At 37.8% G+C, this 22,905-nt stretch overlaps 1 protein-coding gene across 1 annotated transcript in view; it reads left to right on the forward strand.

The window, feature by feature from the left end:
- Window positions 1-16,858, forward strand: part of epb41l4a (erythrocyte membrane protein band 4.1 like 4A) — a 49,382-nt gene extending 32,524 nt beyond the window's left edge. Inside the window, exons 7-23 of the mRNA XM_058412227.1 lie at window positions 1,286-1,373; window positions 1,463-1,551; window positions 1,862-1,925; window positions 3,450-3,541; window positions 6,548-6,625; window positions 7,631-7,746; window positions 10,420-10,510; window positions 10,625-10,708; window positions 11,043-11,156; window positions 13,296-13,343; window positions 13,641-13,718; window positions 13,904-14,023; window positions 14,423-14,470; window positions 14,619-14,687; window positions 15,253-15,363; window positions 15,503-15,581; window positions 16,217-16,858. Coding sequence (XP_058268210.1) covers window positions 1,286-1,373; window positions 1,463-1,551; window positions 1,862-1,925; window positions 3,450-3,541; window positions 6,548-6,625; window positions 7,631-7,746; window positions 10,420-10,510; window positions 10,625-10,708; window positions 11,043-11,156; window positions 13,296-13,343; window positions 13,641-13,718; window positions 13,904-14,023; window positions 14,423-14,470; window positions 14,619-14,687; window positions 15,253-15,363; window positions 15,503-15,581; window positions 16,217-16,327 — 1,480 coding nt within the window. The 3' untranslated portion in view covers window positions 16,328-16,858. The remainder of the gene's footprint in view (window positions 1-1,285; window positions 1,374-1,462; window positions 1,552-1,861; window positions 1,926-3,449; window positions 3,542-6,547; window positions 6,626-7,630; window positions 7,747-10,419; window positions 10,511-10,624; window positions 10,709-11,042; window positions 11,157-13,295; window positions 13,344-13,640; window positions 13,719-13,903; window positions 14,024-14,422; window positions 14,471-14,618; window positions 14,688-15,252; window positions 15,364-15,502; window positions 15,582-16,216) is intronic.
- The last annotated feature ends 6,047 nt before the right edge of the window (window positions 16,859-22,905 follow it).

Below are 22,905 nucleotides of genomic sequence, written 5' to 3' on the forward strand. Positions count from 1 at the left end.
GGACAGTTTGGCCTTTGCTGTTTTTAAGGCCACCTTGTCCCCTGTTCTGAAGGCAGAGTCTCTCGACTTCAGGAGAGCACGCACTTTTGCAGTCATCCATGGCTTCTGGTTGGAGCGTGTGGTGATGGTCTTGGAGACGGTCACGTCATCGATGCAACTAAGTAACGTTAAATTAGTTATAGCAACAGCTAGAATGAATTTCCTAATGACACAATTTAACTTTTTGTCCATATAGTACACAGTCATAAAAAGGAATTTATTTAATAATCACACTTTCCGGGTGACACCCAGATGAGGATGGATTTCCTTTTGAGTGTGGTTCCTCTTAAAGTTTGTTTCAGGGAGATTTTTCTTGACACCCTCGCCTATGGCTTGCTCATTAGGCATAAATTTATACATTCGGAACTAGAAATGTAAAGCTGCTTTGTGACATTGTTCATTGTTAAAAGCGCTACACATGAAACTGAATTAAGAAATGAGAGGGATTGGGAGATGGTGATGTGCGACCCACGGCTCTGAAAGAGTTCTTTGGTTTTTAAAGGACAGCAAAAATATCTGTGAATGGATAGAGTACATTTAGCCAGGATTCTTCACATCTCTGCACTTCACAGCGGTATCGAGTAAACGCATCAGTCAGCTAGTCCATGCAACTCACACGTTATTCACAGAAGGAGATTTAACAATGGCTGATATTTGCACGGCTGTTAATCAGTAAAAGGAAAGCACACGTCTAAGAGCTGCTAGTTAGGGAATATTTTTGAAGGAATGTAAAAAATTCTAGGAGATTTATTTAGACTACAAATGAAAGTTAATCATTTACAGCGTGGGACAAGTTTTAATAATGCATTGCTCACCTTTACTCACCAGCGATGTTATCGTTTAACGTTTTTTTAAGCAATTGGGATTTTATTGTACAACAACAAAGTGTTTTATTCCACATTTGCTATGCAGTTGGTCCAGCACAATGCCCTGTGTAAGATTTACTTTTAGAAATATTGCACACGTGTGACTTGAATGAAAACTAAAAGGAAATAAACAAGAACCTTAACCAATCAGATTCCAGAATTCAACAACGCTGCAAGAAACCGAAAATTAGCCGTGCCATTCATCTTAAATCGGACTGTAAGACGCCACCTCACTCGGTATAATTATTCTTTTGCTATTCAGACATGTTTGCACTACGAGCTTGTAAAATGACAAGCAGTTATATGCGTGAGCCGTGTTTAAAAATAAATGACATCATCAACAAGTATCTACTTAGTAATGAGAGAATTTCTCTCCACAGGGGTCAGACGCCTTCCGAAGCCGAGATGAATTATTTAAGCATGGCCAAAACACTGGAGATGTATGGGGTGGACCTTCATCCTGTGTTTGTAAGTCGGAATATTAAATATTAATACGCTCTACATGGTTGTTGTAATTCATTTGTACATTTAAAATAACCTCTCTGGTTTCATTTCAGGGGGAAAAGCAGTCTGAATATTTCCTGGGGTTGACACCAGTTGGAGTTGTAGTTTACAAAAATAAAACCCAGGTTGGGAAGTATTTCTGGTAAGTAAACATACTTGTAAAGTCTATTTAGTAGAATGTCCACGTCAGATTTCTTTAGTTAATATATTTTTCAAGTATAAGATAACAGCACATGATATATGAATCTGTTCACGATATTTAGACTTTTGTTGTCTGTTAGTCAGGAAGTCACTTTGTTCTCTGAACATTTTGTGAGATATAAACCAACCGATTGCATCTTTACTCTCAATCAGAGCTGGTTTTCTCTGTGGAGGAAATGTCTTTTTTCTGCACAGGAAGTCAAAGCTTGGTTGTTATATGAGAGCATTTATTCATTTGTTTGATGTTTCAGGCCAAGAATTACAAAAGTATTTTTCAAAGAAACACAGTTTGAGCTGCGCGTTCTGGGGAAAGATGTAAGTCTCATTATTTTTTAAAACGGACCGACTAATGATAGCCATTTTGTGTGTTAAACTCTCTAGGCATGTACATTACCATGGAAACTAGACGACTGCCAATTGAACAACCCCAAAATATACAGACAAAAGTCTACTTTATTACAATAGACATAAAGTGTATTCGTCATTCCAATATTACTTCTGCACTAACTTCTCATCCGTATGTTTTTAATACCATTCTAATGAAAATTTTCTAGTTCCCATGGTAACACCTTCACATATTTAATTTTATCAGCTTGCTCATATATCGTATATGATAAAACCCGGCTTTGCCGTCCTCATAAGATTCATGACATTTTGATTATTTTACTGTGCAAATACAAAGACTTTTATTTGCCACTCAAAAAGAAAAGAATCTTGGGAAGAAAAACTATTTTTACTGATAGACTATTAGGCAGAGATGTTTAGGCAGAGTTCTAATGCAGGGATGAAAAAGCGATTATTGACCCGGGACTACAACTACCCCCCAGGACTCAAATGAGATTTTATAAAATTCCTGCACACTTATTCTCCTGCAGGCAAATTTATGCTTTAAATGAAAGAGGTGCTTCCCTAAGGAGAACATCCAATCTAGTGGAAATATGCTAATAAGATTCATCAAGTCTATTCAATTACTAAGCAAAGAACCACTACACACACAATCGGCTCTAGAATGATTGGCTGAGCCGATCTCATAGTGAAAATATTAGATGTCACAATTATTGGCACCCCTGTATTTCAGTTCTTGGTCTCGTGTGAGCTCATCCCACAGGTCAGGGAATGCAGATGGCCAAAGCTTAATTCCATTGCTCAATAACCCTTTTGTGTGGATTTTGGTGATCAGTTGACAGTTCTGTTCCTGGTACCTCATTGACTTCTGGGATGCCATGTATTCTAACAAGCTTTCCAAAGTTATGGATGTAAAAACAGCCCCACGCCATCACACATTTGCATCAAACCCCAAAACAGCATTAAAACCTTGTAGCCAAAATGTTATATTTTTGTCTCCTCTATAGAACATAGAGTTCCATTCAAAGTATTAGTAGCATCTAGCAAGTTTACATTTGTGAGTAGTTTCTCCCCAGTTTGTTGCTGTTTTAATTGTAGATTAGAAGACTCAGTGACCTGAAAATGCCCCCAAAACTCCAGCTGTGATCCTTAGAAAATATCCTTCCAGCTGCAAACTTCTTAATTATTACCCTAAACATGGGTTTTAAGGCACATGGCATGTTTTTCTGTAGCATGTCTGATTTTTGGCACACTTTTTACTCATTTCATTTGTCCAAGTTTAATCTTCCAAATGGTGATGATAATTAAAGAGTTGAAGAGAATCTTGTGTTTGTGTGAGCTCTTATTTATGCTTCAGTGAAACAGTTTCTTGTATAATACAATTACTGCATTTTTAGTGTGAAATTAAGCTGATCAGCAAAGTCATTTTCTATACTCAGGGAGGCAATAATTCTGGATTGTAGTAATGTTTTCTAATGGCCTTTTTTTTTGCAGTGCAATGAGACATCATACTTCTTCGAAGCTCCCAGTAAGGTGTCATGTAAAAACCTTTGGAAGTGTTGTGTGGAACACCACACCTTCTTCAGGTACAAAAGCAGTTTGTTGATCCCTGATCAGGGGCCACAACAAGTTTTTTTTTTTTTCAACCACAAAAGCTTTGAAATTACAGCAGTAAAAGAAGCCCTTGCCCTTTATAGTGAACTGCTCCAGTCTCGGGTCAGTCATGGTGCAGCTTCACATTCCAGGTGTTACATTGCCAAGATGAATGGAAACACCTCTGGGGAAACAACCCTCCTGTTTTTGAAGGCCAAACATCATTAATGTCACATCAATTTTCACTGACAGGAGTTGGAGAAATAGAATAATATCCATGTAAAATTGAAATGATTTTTATATCAGAGGTTTAACCATGTAAGAAGTCTTGTGACATCCATGACGAATAGAATCCTTTCTCATTATTGAACAATACTTTCAATAGATTTCTAGTAAACGGTTTTGCCTTCAGCTATTACAATGGGAACGTAAAGGGTTCAGTGATTAACGCTCTGGGCTGCTGATCAGAAGATCGTGAGTTAAAGCCCTTGGGCATGGCTCTTAACTTTCACTGCTCCAGCACTACATCACAACTAACCCTGTGCTCTGACCCTCGTTTCCCAACATACAAAGGTATGCTAAGAATTTCATCAGCTTGAGAAAGGTGCTGTGTAGATTTTTTTTCTTCTTCTTCTGCTATAATTTTTTGTTACCGGTTCTTATCTATCAAATTACAAATTCATTAAAGTAAGTGCACAAAAAAGATGCAATCCTTAATAAGTCAGGCTTTGTTTTGTTTCATCACATTGATATGAGCTTGAACACAAGCAAGCCTCAAGGAAATCATAGTAACGTAGTGTTTTTACGTCTTTGAGGTCTTTGTAATCAGTCAGTCAGGAATGCAAGACGTATTGAGAGGTTTTGTGTTGTTCGATAAAAGCATTTCCATGATGCATTTAGAGCACCTCCTGTGACTTGGGTGACTGAGGTCACAGGATTAGTGTGCTCCTGTTGGTGTGTTAATTCATCTTAGAACCATTATTTGGCCAATTAGCCAGTAAGGAACCTTTACAATACAGAATTTGTATTGGTTAGAGTTTCTAGACCAATGTAATTTGTTAATTTTATTGAATTAAAAATACTAGGTCAACCAAGGAAATTAAAGCATATCCATTTTTAAAGAATGTTGTCAGTCGCGTCTGAACTAATCACATAGCGTTTTGAAAAATGTCTACTTTAAAAGTACAACGATAGGTGATTTCCCATCATGCATTAACATCCAGCACTTCCAACACTTTCGCTTTTCTCTGCTTGCCTTTTATCACACTTGTGTCAAGTCCATGATGATAAAAAGCCTAACACTAGCTTCAATAATCTTAAGCTTAGTTCCTCTGTCAACTCTAATTCCTTAGAGAAGTTGCTTTTACTCTACTCTCTGAAAGAAGTCCCTGACTAGTGCGCTAGCTCCCCAGTTTTTTTAATAAGTTCCTGCCTTTGAGAAGATGCTAGATCCTGTTTCTTTTTCTTAAGTCTTTCTTTGAGTGAAAGCTGGCTGTTAGGGAATACTCGATACAATCCCTCCCACCAAACTCACTGCAGCTGCTGCCAGATCAGACTTAAGTGACCCACAAGACATGAATCCAGTGGGTTTGGTTTTTTGTTTTTGCCTGTAATCCATGTGCAAACAAAAAAGAGAGTTTGTGGGGCTGTTAGAATTCATTTTTACTAAGGATTTCTGATTTTCTTTAGTGTTAAAACAATCATATGTTTAAAATATATGTGAACGTGGTACCAAAAATATCTGAAAACAAAGATACACATCAAGCCAATTTTACAATTTTCTAAAGTCAGCGCACATAGGTCAAGCTATCAGTTAAAAAACTCTTTCAAAAAAAGATTTCATAAAAGGTATCTGTTACGTAAGTGTACCCTAAAACATGAAACGAAGAACAAATGAAGGAATCCTTACTCTGCATATGCTACTAATTACTGATTACTAAAACCTGTTAATTAGTGCAGTCTCATTATCATAATTCTAATTTCAGCGAACTTATTAATAACCAATATGCAAATTCAACTCCAAAACAATAAACTACCTGTTAATCGCTACTATCTCATTACCATAAAGATCATTTCATTTAATTAGTGATCAAACAAATAGTTCCGCCATGTATGGTAATATAGCTAAGAATGAATGAAGGCTAAGTACCGTAGTATCATTACCACGATGCTAATTAGGTTTAATATGCTAATTAAAGAATAGTACTACCAGCGTGGTGAAGAATCGACAAAGGGCAGTATAATTACAACAAAAGATTTCAGTTTCAGATTGGTTATTTGAATAGCTAACATTTCCAGAGATCAGGCAGGATGGTCAAAAAAAAAAGGTATATAAAAGCACCGTTATTATTAATAAATACAGAACAGGTTTATCTTTGAGTTTAAGCTGTTCTCATTATGTGTACTTTTCTGTAGTCGTTAAGCCATTTTTTTTTTTCTTTCTTTCTTTCTTTCTTTCTTTTCCCTCAGAGGTGCACTTCAAAGCTGTGAATGCTAATGCAAGCCAAAAGCTCTCCGTAGTGTTTTCACCTTTAATTCACCTCATTAAAACAAAACAAAAAAAAAAAAAAACAGTTGTAAACAGGCTCTGTCTCCGAGGTTTACACAGAAACAGTAAAAATTTAAAATGTTCTCAAAGACAGGGTGTTGGATGAACGTGTTATAACTTCAATCCCTTGATCTCTGAAGCCATTTTGTTTCTATTTGGGTTTGTGTTATATGATTATCGACTCTGCTGTGGAGGAATGAGTTTGATGAATCACACTGTTCTATCTAATATGATTCTTCATGCTGCATTATTGATTTTTGATCGCACCGTTTAACAGTGAAATACAACCACGGATGAAAAGTAAGCTAAGAATATCGCATGATGTTGTGTAATGCTTCCATCTTTAAGAAAATTGAGTGTAAGCTTGTGTTAGTGGCGTAACCTTTTGGTTTTCAATCCCCCAATTCTCTCTCTCTCTCTCTCTCTCTCTCTACTCTATTCTGTTTTCTAGAATGCCGGAAAATGAAGTCAACACACTGTCAAGCAAACTGTCCAAATTTAGCTCTCTGGGCTCCAAACATCGTTACAGGTTAGTGACTTGTGTTGCGTTCATCCAAACAATGCATCTGAACCACAACAGTGAGAGAGGGGAAGAAGGGACGAGGTCTATTACATATATAGTTGAATGAGATTTTCAGTGTTTGGAACATTCAGTTACCTCTTTAACTTAATCCAAGTATAAATTCATTTATTGTTTAAATATTAAACTGATTATTTCAGTGTGTACAGTGATTATTCTGTCTGTTTATTTAAAGACATACAGGTTTTATTCGTGACCTTTACACTTACAGAACACTTTTTAATTAAAATTTGATTCATGAGTTTATTGAGGTTTGGATTAAACTGGCTCACCATGTCTAAATCTTTAGGCGTTGCGAAATTTGGTGGCAAAATATTTTAGATTTTTATCACATGATAAACAAGACACATAGACAGCTGATACAGAACACAGTGAACCCTTCGTGTGTACCCCCCCTCCTCCATCTGAGTGAGTCAGAATCTCTGTGAACTTTGTACATCATTGTTTTTGTTTTGTTTTGTTTTTTTACTTTACTGATATCCATAATGAACGGGTTTAAACCTGTATAATAATTCCAGTAAACATGCTGAAACGTGCTAGTATTATAATAAACAGACAAGGACATGACCTAGCATGAACCAGGCTTAAACATGAACTAGCTTTACATTAAACACACTACCATAAACTAACATTAAAGTAAACAAACTAACACATGAACTAGCATTACAGTAATTCTAGCATTATAGAAAACAGACTGCCTATCATTATACAAGCTAACACGTACTAGCATTATAATTAAGTCTAAAACATGAACTAGCATTATAATAAACAGACTATTCAGCCAGTTAACCTGGAAGTAATACTAATCCTAACTGCACAAAATTTCCCAGGCTTAAATAAGTAGTGAGGCTAATTAAACTGTATGTACTGAAAACTGAAAAATGTGTAGATGTGCAATGACACTGCAATACAGGTAGCACATGAAGTGATTCAATTCTATGTTATTTTCCATAGCGGGAAGACGGCCATGCAGATGGGAAAAGATCAGGGTGTCAGTTTGCCCAGGTCGAATCTGGAGGTGGTTCGCACACGCAGTAAAACTTACCCAAAGAGGAGCACTCAGCCTACAAGTGAGCATCCAGCTGTCCATCTAACATCATTAACATGCTGTCGCTTGTCCTAAAGTTTCGTTGTTTCTATAGTAACAGCTCAATTTCAGGGTCTAGCAGGAAGATAAACAATACAAAGACTGATATAAGATGCTGGGATTTAGCAAAGAAAAAAAAAGTAAAGGTTTTTATAAAGAGGTATTTATTTATCAAGTAAGGAAGGGGTCTCCAGTGTCAGGGAAAAGGAGTAGAACAGAGACAAGGGACAGTAGAACAGAGACAAGCTGGTGAGGGTGTGACTCTTTGTAGATTGTAACAGTGACAAGATTACAAGAGTGACCAAAATGGCAACATATTGTGATATATACAATTATAATCATTGAGGAATAAATCACTTGCTATTATTGGGATGGTTTTAGGTCCCAACATGCTGTGTCATTGATTATTTTCCCCCAGTGGCACACCCTGTAGCAGTTATTATTTACATTACACCATTCCAAGCTGTCTTGTACATGATCACACCACAGCCTCAGGATAACGAGACTCCAGCACAGTTGTGTAATTGTAATTATTAACACTAAGCTCATAAAAATTAACATTTATATTGTAATGTGCAGCCCTGGCGTGTACTAATCCTGTTATGCTGGATGTGCAAGTCATTCTGCTGCTAGCCGTGTTAATTACAGCGATTGTGAGATTAGGTTCACTTCAGTAACTCGCAGGTGTGTCGAAGGAAGCAATTTCAACCTATAACAGCTTTCATTTAGTCGTCTGTCAAAGAGTGCCTGGTTCCCTGAGGTTCCCTATCACCCAAATATGCACTTGCGCTGTCTCTCTTTCGCAAATATTGCCTGAATGTACACTGTGCATGCCATAGCACATTGTAAATTATAGCCATTGTAAGTCTACAGGATGTGGAAATCAGTATGATTGCAGGGAACTATGAATGTATAAACATCACTATAGCCATCTCCACCAATAAAACATTTTCGCAAATTTCAAGTATCAAAGGTTTTTCCAAAGAACATTTCCTTTTCCTTTTCTTCATGCGCATGTAAAACTAAGGCTTTTGCAGAGAAACAAGGAGTGTTGATTAGGTTTAGGTGAATGTGGGCCAAAAAAAAAGGATTTGATTGCTACTAAGACTCCAAGAAAATGAACAGATGCGTGTCAGATGTGAGAAAAAATTGCAGAAATCTTGAATGTTTTCTGGACACATTTTGAAAGAGGGTTGAGGTGGAATTTGAAAAGATATGTACTCTTTAATATAAAGACACAAACACATCCCTATTATTAATGCAAAATCTAAATTGTAAGATTACAAATAAATTCTTTATATGAGGAAATATTTAATCTAACCCTTTCAAACCACAGATTATGAATCACTTAAGAGCTCAGTAATGAAAACTAGTCATGAACATTATAGTTAGTCAACTTAACACACATACACTGTACTTGCAGCTTCCTAATCATCACACCCATAATGTGCATAACATGACATTCCAGATTTATTCCCCCTCTTCTGTTATAACCTCAACTCTTCTGAGAAGGCACAAGGACAATGTAGACAATTTTGTGCTTCCAGTTTTGTGATACAGTTTGAGGAAGGCTCACATATGAATGTGATGGTCAGGTGTCCACATACTGTGAATTTAAACAAATTGCTCATTTTTATCTTCATCAATTGATGTAGTTAGCTTTAAGTATAAAAATTCTCTTTGCTAATCAGATTATTTCCAGTGTTAAGTAGACATCTAGCCGATGCACAAAAATGAATGCAGTTTTTACACGGAAAGCAAACCATTAGTTATTTATCTTAGGAAATATTATTCAGTCATGTCTATGAATTATTCAGTAACTGTACTACAAATGATATGTATAGTATATAGTTACTAGAGTGAGTAATGAGAATCTGGAGCCATTATAATTTCTTGAAAGGTTGAAGGGGTTAGAAATTCCCCGTCTAGCTCCCTTCCTGTGATACTGGTCCTGTCTTCCATCCAGTCCAGTGCACATTGCTGAGAAAGCCTGAATGTCACAGAGCGAGGATGCTTTCACTAGTCCATTTAAAGCGAACCCTGGTGTGTTTCCCAGCTTGGTGCATTGTGTTTGGGAGGATAAACACAGAGATTACACTGGTATGGAACAAAACAGACAGATCATAGAAAGACATGAACCCTACTGTGGTGCAATTGCAGTGAGAAAGCGTTTTGTATCTGAATACCAACTACAGGATGTTGTGTGTTTTTAGACATGTGAGCTTGGACCAGTGAAGAAAAAACAGATCTATTATTAATTAATTATTTTCTATTCTAAACTAATTTAAAAGTTTGCTGGGTTCCAGTAAGATATTTTGATTTTGACACACTTGATTAAGTTTTGATGATTATGTATGAAGCCAAACAAAAGAGCAAACAACTGAAAGGTATGAAACTGACTGAAAGGTATGAAAGGAATTATGAAGATAACTCTTGGATCAACTCCTACTGCTCTTCTAAATCATGTATGAGTTAGTCAGCAGTTTCAGCCTGAGATAATTAGATCTCTAACTTTACAAAGTTACCTTTTTTGGTGATAGATCTCCACAGACACTCTAATGTATGCTTAGTCCTGACAGTGATGTATTGTGCTGTGGTGCTGTAACATTAATCTAAAAGTGAAATAGTGCACAGACTCCTTCAATGTGTCTTCTAGGCTTGAACAATGGGAGCCGATCCGTCACAAAGGCAGGAAATTCCCTGGGTGAAGGCCAGGCTAAAGCCAGCACACTCCCACCAGCCAAGAGGTACTGACCTCATCCACTTTTTTGATAAAAGGCGGTGCAGTGAAGCAGATTGTAGACCTATTATCAATGCGGTATTACAGAGTGAGATTAAAGACTTGTTTCATTTTGTCCAAGCCCCAAAGTGTCAAAGACAGAGTGCGTTTCAGAAGACCATCCAAGCAGGCCCTCGGCCCCCTGGGACGAGAACGCACCACAGAGGTACGGTTATAATAGAGGTCATGTTTAAGACTGGTTAAAGGTTTGGATAATCCTGCCTGAATGCACGCAAACATGCACAAATACACACACAAGCCACGACTTATTGCAAGATAAAGATCAAGTATTGGATTAAGTCGACTTCCCTTCCAACCCTTTTTGAAAACAAATCACAAATCACTCCAAAGGTATTAGTTGCCAACTGTGTCTCCCATTACTTCAGAACTCAAGCTAAGCTTACTGAAGAAAATGCCAAAAGCTTTGGATTTACAATTTTCCCTTTTATTTCACGCCATAGTTTCAGTGTTAAAGTCTGTCATTCTTTGTTTTTCCTCAGCGGGCTGTACAACTCGGCCAGCGACCGAAACAAATCTCCCAAATTCCCGAACACACGCAGACGTTCGCCCTCAGGAGGCAGCGAGAACGAGGTTATGAACTCATCCAGGCACAGGTACAGCATGTAACATATTCACATGTGGATACCTGCTTAAAAACACTTCCTACTAGGAACTGTTATTATTCAATTAACAAATTTTACCAGCAGTATCACATATCGACTAACAGGGGGGAAAACATTATGCCAAGATTTTCAGGTAGTGCTTTCATTTTAAGGAATAGCCTTAAAATGCCTTATTTTTATATTTAAGGAATAGCCTTATTTTCATCCTGTGGTCATTTCCCAAGCTCTAGTACACCCATGTGTTTGCCAGTGAGTCAGCTCAGGTGTGTTTCAGGCAGCACAGGATTGAGAAGCACAATTCACAGGTGTTCTCAGTTCAAGCCATGCATATTTCCGATAATTCCCTTGCACCGACACAACCGAGTAAGCTAATTATCAAGCTGTTTATGAGCTGATTCAAGCATGTTAGAGCAGGAAATGCAATAAAAGGTACATAGTATGGAGTATCAGTGACGAAAGCCTGTGTGATTTCAACGGGCTTATAAGATCACTAACAGTCACAGTGTACAAAGATCAGCCGAATAAAATCTTTTTTTTTTTATAACAGCACAGTTCAGGCAGTAGTCCCAGGTGTATTTTTATATTAATGAGCTTGTTTGAATACGGTGTAGTTTCTATAGTAACAGCTCATACATAGGGATTTGTACAGCAGATGCACCATGTAATCTGAGATTAATATTAAAAAGATTAAATAAGTGTGCTGTTTAACAAAGTAATATATACAGTCATTGATGTGGTGACGGTTTTTGTTAGGAGACTTTTTTTATGTTTAAGGAGTTTCGATAAGGCGGTCAGTGCTTTGCAACAGTTTCCCAGCACAGGAAAGTTCACGCTTTCTCTGTACAATAAAAGGCTGCATTTTTTGAGCGGGCGAGAGAGAGGAAGAGAGAATGTGAAGTGATAACAAGAAGTAACTTGTCTCTCAGACGTTCCACAACAGTAAATCAAAAAGCCATGAACGTGACGTTCATTAATAAATATAACATTGTTATCAGAGGCAAATCACTGAAATGTAAGTGGAATAAAAGACTCCAGAATGTGGTGTGTTATATGTCAATAACACACCAGCTCTTTGTCTGTCACGTGTTATTCCTTATTGCCTTCTGGGGTTGCATAAATAAATATATATGTTTTGTAAAGTATTGTCATTGCCACTACTGTATATGTAGCTGTCTTGTGAGCTTTGCGTCATTTTGTGTCATTACTCTATAGGTGGCTTTTAAATGAGATCTTTGCTCACAGCCTACTATGAAAACTAATCAAAACTAAAGACTTTGTTTATTTTTTTGTCAGTGAACGCCAAATCAGGTATAAATTATACAGTTTAAGTACTGCTGTACCTGGCAGAGTTGATTTTTTCTCTGCTGCTTGCAAATTGCCCAAAATCGTGAATCTTGATTGCGTTTTTCCTTTAACATGCTCATACGCTTTCCTTAGAAATTCTCACAGCAGTGGCAGCTCAGTGTGTAAAGTTCTACCCAGTGATCAGAAGGTCATGAGTTTTTTCCCACAGCTTGAGTTTTAACCCTCTCTGTGCCACATTATGGCTGACCCTAAACTCTGACTTCCTCACAAAGCTAGACTACATGAAATAAGGAGTTTCACTGTGGTAAAATTGAAGTTCTTTACTTTCTATGCGTTTGTGGAAATGTGCTCATGGTACTTGGACTCCCTCTAGTGAGAAATCTAGGGTAACAACGTGAGAAGATTCACTTTTCTGATTAAGGTGACACTCTGTTACTTGAATATACCAAGCTAGAAAAATGCAAACAATGTACTGATGTACTTTGAAGAGATGCTCAGAAAACAATAGAAGTGTTTCAGCTCTTACTATCTACAAACACAATTTGTTATTTGTGTCCAGCATTTCCTTATACCGCATGATTTCCTTTGATTCTCAGGCTGAAAAGCATACAGAGATTCAGATCATGAATATCCTAGAGATTAGGAAGTTTTTCGGAGTCAGAGAGCCGCCTAGATCCATCCCGAGGCTAGGCACTGATGAAAGAAACCCTCTGAATAAATAAGTAGAGATCTAGCATCAAAGTGTATAGGGAGCTCATCTCACAGCCTGAATTTGTAAAGACATTGATGGGAAAAGTCAACTGCTATGATCATGTGCTCTTACAGGAAAGGCCAGGGCAGTGAGGATCCATCCAGCAAACAGCACCGGAGAAGGTGGGCAGTTCACTTTATTTATGGAAATCACTGCAAAGATATTCTATTGATAAAAAGTGTGTAAAATATATTTAGATATTTTTATGCAGGTCTGAATATTAAGTGTAAATCATATCTAAAAACAGGACACAACACATGCAGTAATATACCTTATTATTATTACAAGTTGCTGAATAATACATCTGAACATAAATAGTAGGATTTTTTTTCTTTTTTTTTAATTAAATGCATTATTCCCTCACCATATCTTAAGATCATTTTTGCCTTCTCATCAACTTTTAACCCTTCTCGTTTCAGATCACGTTCCCGCGGCAACACAAGCAGCGGCAGTGAGTCGGAGAATTCCAACCGAGAGCATCGTAAAAAGAGGAACCGGTACAGGGACTTATCTTTCTCCATGCCCTTAAACCAACACAAGAGCAAGTCTTAGTGGTCTTCATATAGAAACTGTCTATAGAATATAGGTTAATTAGACTCTGGCACGGCTTATAGAGAAGATTTCCACATCTAAAAAAAGAAGATTTTGGTCTGTAGTAGTTGTTTGTACGTGTTTGCTGTAGATCCCGACAGGAGAACGAGATGGTGGATTCCGGGCCGCAGTGGGAGGCTGTGCTTCGCAGACAAAAGGAGAAGAACCCGAACGACCCCAACCATCGCCGCTCGCGCCATCGCTCTAGATCGTTAGTATTTCTGATTGCAAACACAGCTGAGGTTTCTATCAGCAGTTGTTTGTGTTCTCTCTCATATTACTGTTATATCTGTTACATCCCCTGCTCAAACAATCAGAGAAACAAAAACATGGCAAAGTTATTAACACACAAAAAAGAGAGATTGAAAAAAAAGTGTGGTCTGAATGAATAAAACGAAAGTCAAAGGAACTTAAAAAATCCTGCTATTATTTCTGGAGAGGATCTAAGAATTGTGGGGTGATGATAATGGATTTTGCAGATGAAAAATTGCACTTCTTAAGAAAAAAACCATCTGAAAAAATAAAACTACACAGCAGCTCATTCATGCATTGTATGTTTACTCATTGTCTTGCAGGGTGCCAATAAGTGACTATATTTTTTCTTTTGTAGAAGAAGTCCAGATGTTCAAGCTAAAGAGCAGCTGTGGAAACATATACAGTAAGTAATGATGAGTAACTTGTTTACTTGCTCCTGCCAGACAGATGCTACGCTTTGGATGAGTCACTCTGTCATGGTTGTAATACTTGTGTGTGTGTGTGTGTGTGTGTGTGTGTGTGTGTGTGTGTGTGTGTTTGTGTGTACACAGGAAGGAGTTGGTGGATCCATCCGGTATGACAGAGGAGCAGCTGAAGGAGATTCCATATAAGAAAGTAGAGTGAGTGCATCAATCTCTATTGTCTTTGCTAATCAAAACAGCATCAAAACAGTGTTAACAATAACTGTATCCAAAAATCCTGTAGAAGATGTGAGAATCATTTTATTAAGTATGAATATTCAGTACTCTTTTTCTGTAAAGGGTTGAACAAGGATCTCTATTAATGTTTTTCTGTTATTGTATATCATTGTCTTAATGGTAGCAGAAAGCTAACGAAATTACCGGAAACTTTTCAAAATCTTTTTAATAGAAACACAGACACAACAGACAAAATTATCACTATTGATTCAATAACGAATTAGAAGGTACAGAGCAATTTCATGCAAACAACATTAGCTCTAAGAATAATTCTGTGTCAAAATACTGCGGTAAGTTTCTCTAGCTCAGGAACAGTAGCAGTGATAGAGCTGAAATTCACATCCATATGGCAGTTTAAATGGTAGAGATATTTGAGCGCAAAATATGTCTTATGGTGTGATTTTACCAATTACATCATGGAAAAAAAAATAGCTTTTGATTCTATCTTCCCTACTGACCGTCAAAATGACAAAATATCTCATTTCAGAACTCAAGGTGACCCGATCCGTATCCGGCACTCTCACTCTCCTCGGAGCTACCGACAGTACCGGCGCTCACACTGCTCTGACGGAGAGAGGTCTGTCCTCTCAGAGGTCAAGTGAGTCCAGGAATAATTTTGGTCAATTCAAAGATCACGTTTCCCTCAATAGGTCGTTCACAAAAGAAGCAACCAAAGTGTCAAACTCATCCACATGACGTTTTATTGCTGTGTTTTTTGACCACCATTTCTTTTTCAGCTCTCGGACTGATCTGGTGCCTCCACTTCCTGTTACACGCACCGTAGACATGACAGGGTCCAGTACTGCCACCTCACAGGTCAGTTATTGTACACTGCCATACACATATCTGTGAATGTCTTTTATTGAAACTTGAGAAAACCACAGCCACCCAGGGCTGTGCTGTCGAGGTGGGATGGTTACTTTTTCCACTGTCAATCAGAGTGACAGTAACCACTAAACACGCAGATCTGCGAGCTCATGTATGCGGAAGAGGACAGACATTTCCTCTAAAGGTGTTAAGCCACCCTGTGACTATAGCTGCCCAGGTAGCGTTTTTGTGTGGCGGGGGACAGGGGGTTGACAAATAGGGTATAATGTGTTTTTATTTTTAATGAGAGGAACATATATACTAAGTATCCATGGCTTAACACATATCAAGGGCTTGGAAATCAGCACACAGGCATTATCAGGGGATAATGCCAAATGCAAAGCTCTATGTATTTCTTTCCTATAGCTAATTCTTTCTACAGCTAATACCTAATCCAACACTCTGAAAACACTGAAAGCATTTCTTGCCTATAATTTGACAATCTTCCACATACCTACCTACTGCTCTTACTGTTCACGTAGGCTAGACAGTTTTTGTTTGTGTGAATGTGCTCAGAAATGACAGGTTCCTGCGAGATGTTTTTACAGTCTTGTTCAGAAATGTCTGTGTTTTTCTTTGTGCAGAAGAAGAATGGCTCCAAAGACAATCTGTCGGAGAGCTCTGGACAGGAGACAAAAAGCAGCATCAAATCGGTGAAAAATCCTCACAGCACTCGAGCGAAAAGCGAAACATGACCCCTTTCACGATTTTCACCATGAAAAGTTAGGAGAGGTAACGGACCATACGCTAAGACCTGGAAGTATTCAACACTGATAGATGGAAATATCAGACGTACGAGCTTGTCTGATATTTAAGTTAGTGTTAATTTAAAAATTACATTTTGTAGATTTAACATGATCATTACAAGCATACAAGTGTTTTAAAAACCATTCATTCTATTCTGACAATCAAGTGAAGGATAATGAATCATTTATATAGCGAACACTGCACAGTCTTTAAGGTGTTACACAGAACACTGATTTGGACATTTTATACAGTATTAAATATTCTTAAACTCGTTATCGTACATGTGGATATTATCACGCAAACAGATTTGTATTTTGTGTCCTCTGACACAATACTGTACTTGTGTCCTCTAACTACATTTCTGTAGGAAACTCTTGCTGCTGTAAGTCTTTGTATCGTCTTTCTCTGCTGTAAGGAAATACACTGTAAATGGTTAACTGTAGCTGAGCTGGAGACTCAATAAAAGAAATTCTTGTCAACGGCGATGTAACATTCGCTAATTTTAATGATTCATGTATGAATAGATATAAACGTTTACATACCCTTGTTAAAATGGCAGGTGTGGCTGTGCTCAAAATGAAGCGATCACATGTTCCAAAGTAATCATCATACAGCTATCATCACTGAAATTCTTAAAGCCAAATAAAGATCAGCTGTTTCTGTAGGATTTTTTTTTTCTCAGTTTCGTCCAACTGCTGAAGCATGCATGGGGTCTCGCTTGTTGTAAGGTTTGGAAAAGGAGATGGATATAAATAAAAACGTCTAAAACATTAGATGTATCATAAAACACCATAAAGGCCATCACCAACAAATAGAGAACATGGAGCACCACAGTGACATCACCAAGAACAGGATGTCCCTCAAAAATGACAAAATCTGACCAGGAGACTGCCAAGAGACCTAAAGGTATTTAATATTTGAGTGATTTTTAAACAGATCACTGAGAAGATCCCTCTCACTTTTCTTTGCTTTTACACCTGATGTTTGTTGTTTACTAAGGTGGCCCCTTGGAAGTATTTTTGTGTTCATCTTTGATAGAGATGTACATTAATGGACCAAAATTGAATAGCTTTTTTCACAATTGCAACTGATCTCTCAAGATACACATTTACATATACATATATACATATATATCAAGAATATAAAAACGGTTTGGGCACACAGTCTTTCATACCAGAAATGATCTGTAAAATGTAAAAAACACTTATTTAATCTCCTCAGCAATCCCATTGCAACAGAAACGGTAATAGATATGCTGTTGTGTGTAGTCTAGTATGTCTTTTCAGACACATATTAAATGCTCAGTATTTTTGTTGGATGTCATTTCAGAATTATTCCGGGATCCGTAGTGGTTAGCATGTTCGCCTCACACCACCAGTGTCCTGGGTTCAAGTCTCGCTCCCGCTCACTGTGTGTATGGAGTTTGCATGTCCTCCCTGTGCTTGGTGTTTCCTCCCACAGTCCAAAGACATGCTTCTAGGTCTCTAAATTGCCTGTAGTGGGTGACCATAAGTGGTACAGACAATGAAATGAAAAAAATATTCAAAAAAATTACAATTTCCCGCCACTAGGGGGAGTCATTCAACATGTCCTACTGGTTCAGCCTTTTTGAGAAAAAGCATCAGTCATTCCAACTAATGTTTTTTGCAGTTTTAAATAGGAAAGATATTTGTAAATTTTTATCTTATTTAAAGTTCTCAAAGAAAATTGCAGTTTATCATTTCAGTCATCAGTACGCGTATAATCCTGGTCAGGATTGCAGAAGCACTGGGATGGAGTAGGGTAAATTCACAGTGAATTGGATGCCAGTCCAGCACAGGCACCATGCACAAACACACACACACACACACACACACAAAAACAAGTAAATTTGCTGCCCCCCGATCTGATGAGCTTTCATATTTTAAATCAAACGTTATATTCCCGAAAAGTATCATTTGCCATGTCTGCTGATGATGTCACTATGTCCACTGCAGTAACAGTTTCGAACTAGGAAGTGGAATTATACATGGTCACCTCAGACAAGAGGAGTAATGCACACAGAGACACATCCCAGTGCTGGTTATATGAAATGTGAGCACTCTTGGAACGCAGCTCAATCAATCAAATTAGTGGATTTATAATATTAAGTAATGTGGACATCATTTTTGAAACGTTGAATTGTTTGTTGTTTGTTTTTATTGTGGACTTATATAATGAAATAATTTTATAATTTTACCAATAAATGATTTGTAATGAGGCGGACACTAACGTCACAGAATATTGTGGTATTTTTAGCTCTTGCTAAAACAACTAAAACCTCTGTTACTACATGAAGAGGGACAGGGAAAAACACAGAGTTGTATTGAACAGAAACATGCCTTATTTATAAGAACACAGCAACTTTTGTCAGAAAAAGCAGAATGTAATAAATGGTTTGTGAACCCAAACGATGCCCTAAACCCAAGTGGCACTTATTTGTCGGTGCTTACTTCCTGGTATGATTCCATTTCCTTTTATATTATGAACACAAGGAATATGCATATGTCTTTTATTATAAGAATCTATGCTTCAGATCTGAGCTTCTGAGCTCTGTGCTCTTCTCTGCTTGAACCTAATTGAACTTAAAGGTTTTGGATGAAAGCCAAATACCAAAGATTTCACCGAGCCTTAATGTATAATTTAAGCATTTGTAAAGACCTTACACAGCTTTAGAAGCCATGGGCATTATACTGATCTTGTTAAACTACTAGTATGTGCAGTCTGAAAAGCCATCATATGGAGGTTAAATAAAACTTGCTGAGACATGAGGTTTTAAGCCTAGAGTGTCCAATGGAAGACTAAGTTAACTTCATTTCTTTTAACCAAAGACATTCATTTTAGTTTAATCACAACATATTGGGATTGGGAATGGGATTGATTTCTGTGTTTCTGATAGGCAAGCTTTGTTTCTGCGAGGCAGCTGGATTTGATGTTTACTTTTACAGAGCTGTGTCCTCATCTCAACTCGAACTAGCATGACTTAGTATGCTTAGGTTTAGTCTACACTAGGAACATGTTTGGTCTGGCAAAAGCAAACCTTGATGGTTAATTTTGGTTAAGATGAACAAAAAGGTGTGTCCTCTTAAACTGCAGCTAGTAATACCCTTATTGTTTGGTAAATGCATGTACGTCCATGTCAGCTGTTCTAATACATCTGCAGTGAAGCCACAGCAGGAACAGAGTTCTGTGCGTTGTGGCAGAGCTCCAACAAATGTATGCCAAATGCACTCGTTCACCTCGATGGATTGTGAAAAAGTGGAAGGGAGGGGCGAGATTCTGAGAGAGCTAAGATTCTGACTTGTGTTTTGGGACGGACGTTTTTCACCTCTTGGGAGATTGCAATGTTGAAAATGGCTCTATGATTAAATCTGGGAATTTTTCGAGGCATTGTTGAAAAGTTTGTATTTGTATTCGATTCTGCACAGCCTTTCTTGGGCATAGACCTGTTTTTTTTTTTGTTTTTTTTTCATAAACCTGGAAACCCTAACAGTTTACAGATGGCCTCATCACAATGGTGTTTAACCCTGTTTTTAAGAGCAGCGTTTCTCTCAGTTTTTTCGTTCAGGAATGGAAACAGTTTAAGCTGCATCTGGCAACCCTAAAGCATCCTGTGGGTCCTTGAGGACAACAGCGTCCTGCACAGGGCCTTGCATAAACAGGATTTCACCCTTTCCTGTGTGGAGCCCTATTATCAAATTAGCAGAGCGAATACCCATCATTCATGTGGTCTTAATGGTTTTTCCAGCTATTATAGCTCAGCTTTAAATCCTTGCATTGTTCTTAAAGAAAGCTGTCCTGCTCCTGGTTCTAGAAATTCCTGGTTCATAGATATTATAATTGTGAATTAAATCAGGCATTTTGGAGCAAATCAAACACTAGGATGAAAATGAAGGTTTCCCAACACAACTGACATAAACTATTGTCATAAATGACTAGTGTCATGAATGACTTGTGCTGAGAACATCGTTAAAGCTTTTTCCCCTGGGGCGCACCGAGGACAGAAATGGGAAGTCCTGCTTTAAGATTTAAGACTGCTCCTCATGTCTCCAAAATTTAGTTCTAGCCATAAAACTGTTACACACCTGCCATATTAAATTGATCATTTTTTCTGTCAACCAGGTCATTTCTCAAAACTGATGAATTGAGTTAGGCACCATGCCTGTACTTGAACCTGAAAGATGTTCAGTCTTGAGGAATTTGATGATCTTGGATATGCACATATCTGGGCTGGATCTCTCAACCAGACCATGTTTTGGCTGAATGGTATGGAGAATGATTTTGGACATCTTTAATCAGAAGTTCAACTGATGTCTTTTTGGTGTCCTTTGTCTTTGTCTATGGCATGTCTAGGAGATAAGCACCTGGTCAAGATTTGACCTGGAAGTGTGATATAGAAGTCCTTGGCAGAGAAGTAAAGAGATCCAGGGAGAGATGTTTTGAAGAAGGTTAATCACAGCCGGGTGGACTTGTAAAAGGAATGAAGTGAACTTATAGGAAGTCAAGTAGAAAAAAAGGTGAAGCTTCAGGTGAAGTAAATTTTTTTAATCTCTGAAACAACAAATCTTACTATGGGAACCTTCAGTTGCTTGGTGTCCTTTAAATCAACTGCTATGACTGCTGTTTTATTTAACCTTCACCCTGGCAGTAGCCCATGCGTACCCATTAACTGAGAAATGGACACCTTATTAATTCGCCCTCAACTTGGTTAAAAGCATTAACGTTATGTGAGCACGTAACACACACTACTGGTAACAGATTGGCAATGAAAGGCCTTTTTGTGCTAGGAATCGATACAAATCAGATTTAATCCATGAAGGAAAAGATGTGTTTACTTTCACTGGAGAACAGAACTCATCATTTTATATTTCATAACCAATCATTCAGATAAAGCCAAAAATGACATAAGCACACACATTCAAGCCAAAATTTCAAGCCACACCTCCTGCCTCATAGAAAGCTGTCATAAATATTAAGAGAGAACATTAATGCATACTGGCATTTTCCAAACTGCAAAAAAATGAACTTGGAAAAACCAAAAGACTAAGGTGTCTGTGTTGAAGACTAGCGCTAAGTGGGTCGAGATCAGCGAGGCTTTGTGCAACTCTAGTTTCCTTGCAGCAGTTTCCATGTGATTAAAACTGAGAGATGTTTCTTTCCCTCCAGAAGGTCACCACAATGAGGGGTTTCTAATGAAACTGGTTATTATTGTGGAGTTTATTTTCCACCATGTAGTGGAAAATCTACTGCCTAAGATCACGAGTTGAAATAAATATTCGATGCTGAAATAAACTATGCTAATAATACCCTTAGTGGATCAAGAACTTGTCATGGGGCTTGTAAAGGGGTTTGTGTACTTGAGTAAACCTCAGAGCTATAGAGCTTAAGGCTCACAGAAGGAACACACATGATCTGAGGGGAAAGGTACAAAAAGAGCTGTGTATAAACTACACAGACTTAATCTGGAACCCGGTCAGGGAGGGGGGGTCTTCAGGAGAGTGCCTGGCTAAGCCATCTACAGTCAGTTCCATAAGATTTAGTGACATCAGTGACACAGCTTTCATACTTTTTCATACCTCTGTACACCATGAATTAAGAAGTAACTGAAGTATAGACTCTCAGCTTTAATTTAAGTATTGTTTTTTTGCAGCATTTGACTGAATCGGAGCAGAAAGTATAGCAGCTCAATACACTACACAATTCATTCTGTAAGCAGTCACATCATCAATAAACACCAGTGATTCCATTAACAGTCATACATACTAATGCCATAACACTGCCTCCACCATGTTTGACAGAATAACTTGCATCATTCTGCTATAAGATAATCTTGGTGTTATCTGGAAGGCAACAACCCTGTTCCACAACTGGGAAGGTTTATTAGATATTTTCTAGCAAAGTCTAATCTGGCCTTTCTGTAAACCCTCAGCATTTACTTATATGAAGGTGTCTCTCGTCATACTCCTACCTATTTGAGTGTTCTTGACTGGGTTAAATGTTGTGAAGGGGTTTTACTTCACCAAGGAAACAATTATATCATAACAATGTGGTTTTCCATCCTTTTGATGTGGCTGGTGAAAACATTCTATCTTTTTAAACCAGACTGTTTGGCCTCTTTTAAAGTTTTTGTTAGCTCTCTGATAGGCCTGTTGTTGTTTTTTGGCTAAATGATTGCACTTGCATTAAACACCTCTTTGAAACACAAGTTCCCATGAACAGCTACCAAATCATCTCCAGATCTTTCCTTCATTTGTCATGAAATAACAAGAAAATAGGCCACACTTGGCCACGAAACTATTTATAGGTCAATTATCCAAATATTTTGGAGTTTGTGAAAATGGAGGCATTGTGTAAAACCCAATATATTGCTAAATGTTGGGGATCTAAACAATGCTTGTCAGGTGGCAGACATACAGTGGATAATCGTATATTGACATGACCCTTGCAAGAGAACCGTTTTCTTCTAATAAAGCTTCTAGTAAAAAAAAACACACTCACACAGAACACC

This window comes from Hemibagrus wyckioides, linkage group LG16 (genome assembly GCF_019097595.1).
Source record: "Hemibagrus wyckioides isolate EC202008001 linkage group LG16, SWU_Hwy_1.0, whole genome shotgun sequence".
NCBI classification, from domain to species: Eukaryota; Metazoa; Chordata; class Actinopteri; order Siluriformes; family Bagridae; genus Hemibagrus; species Hemibagrus wyckioides.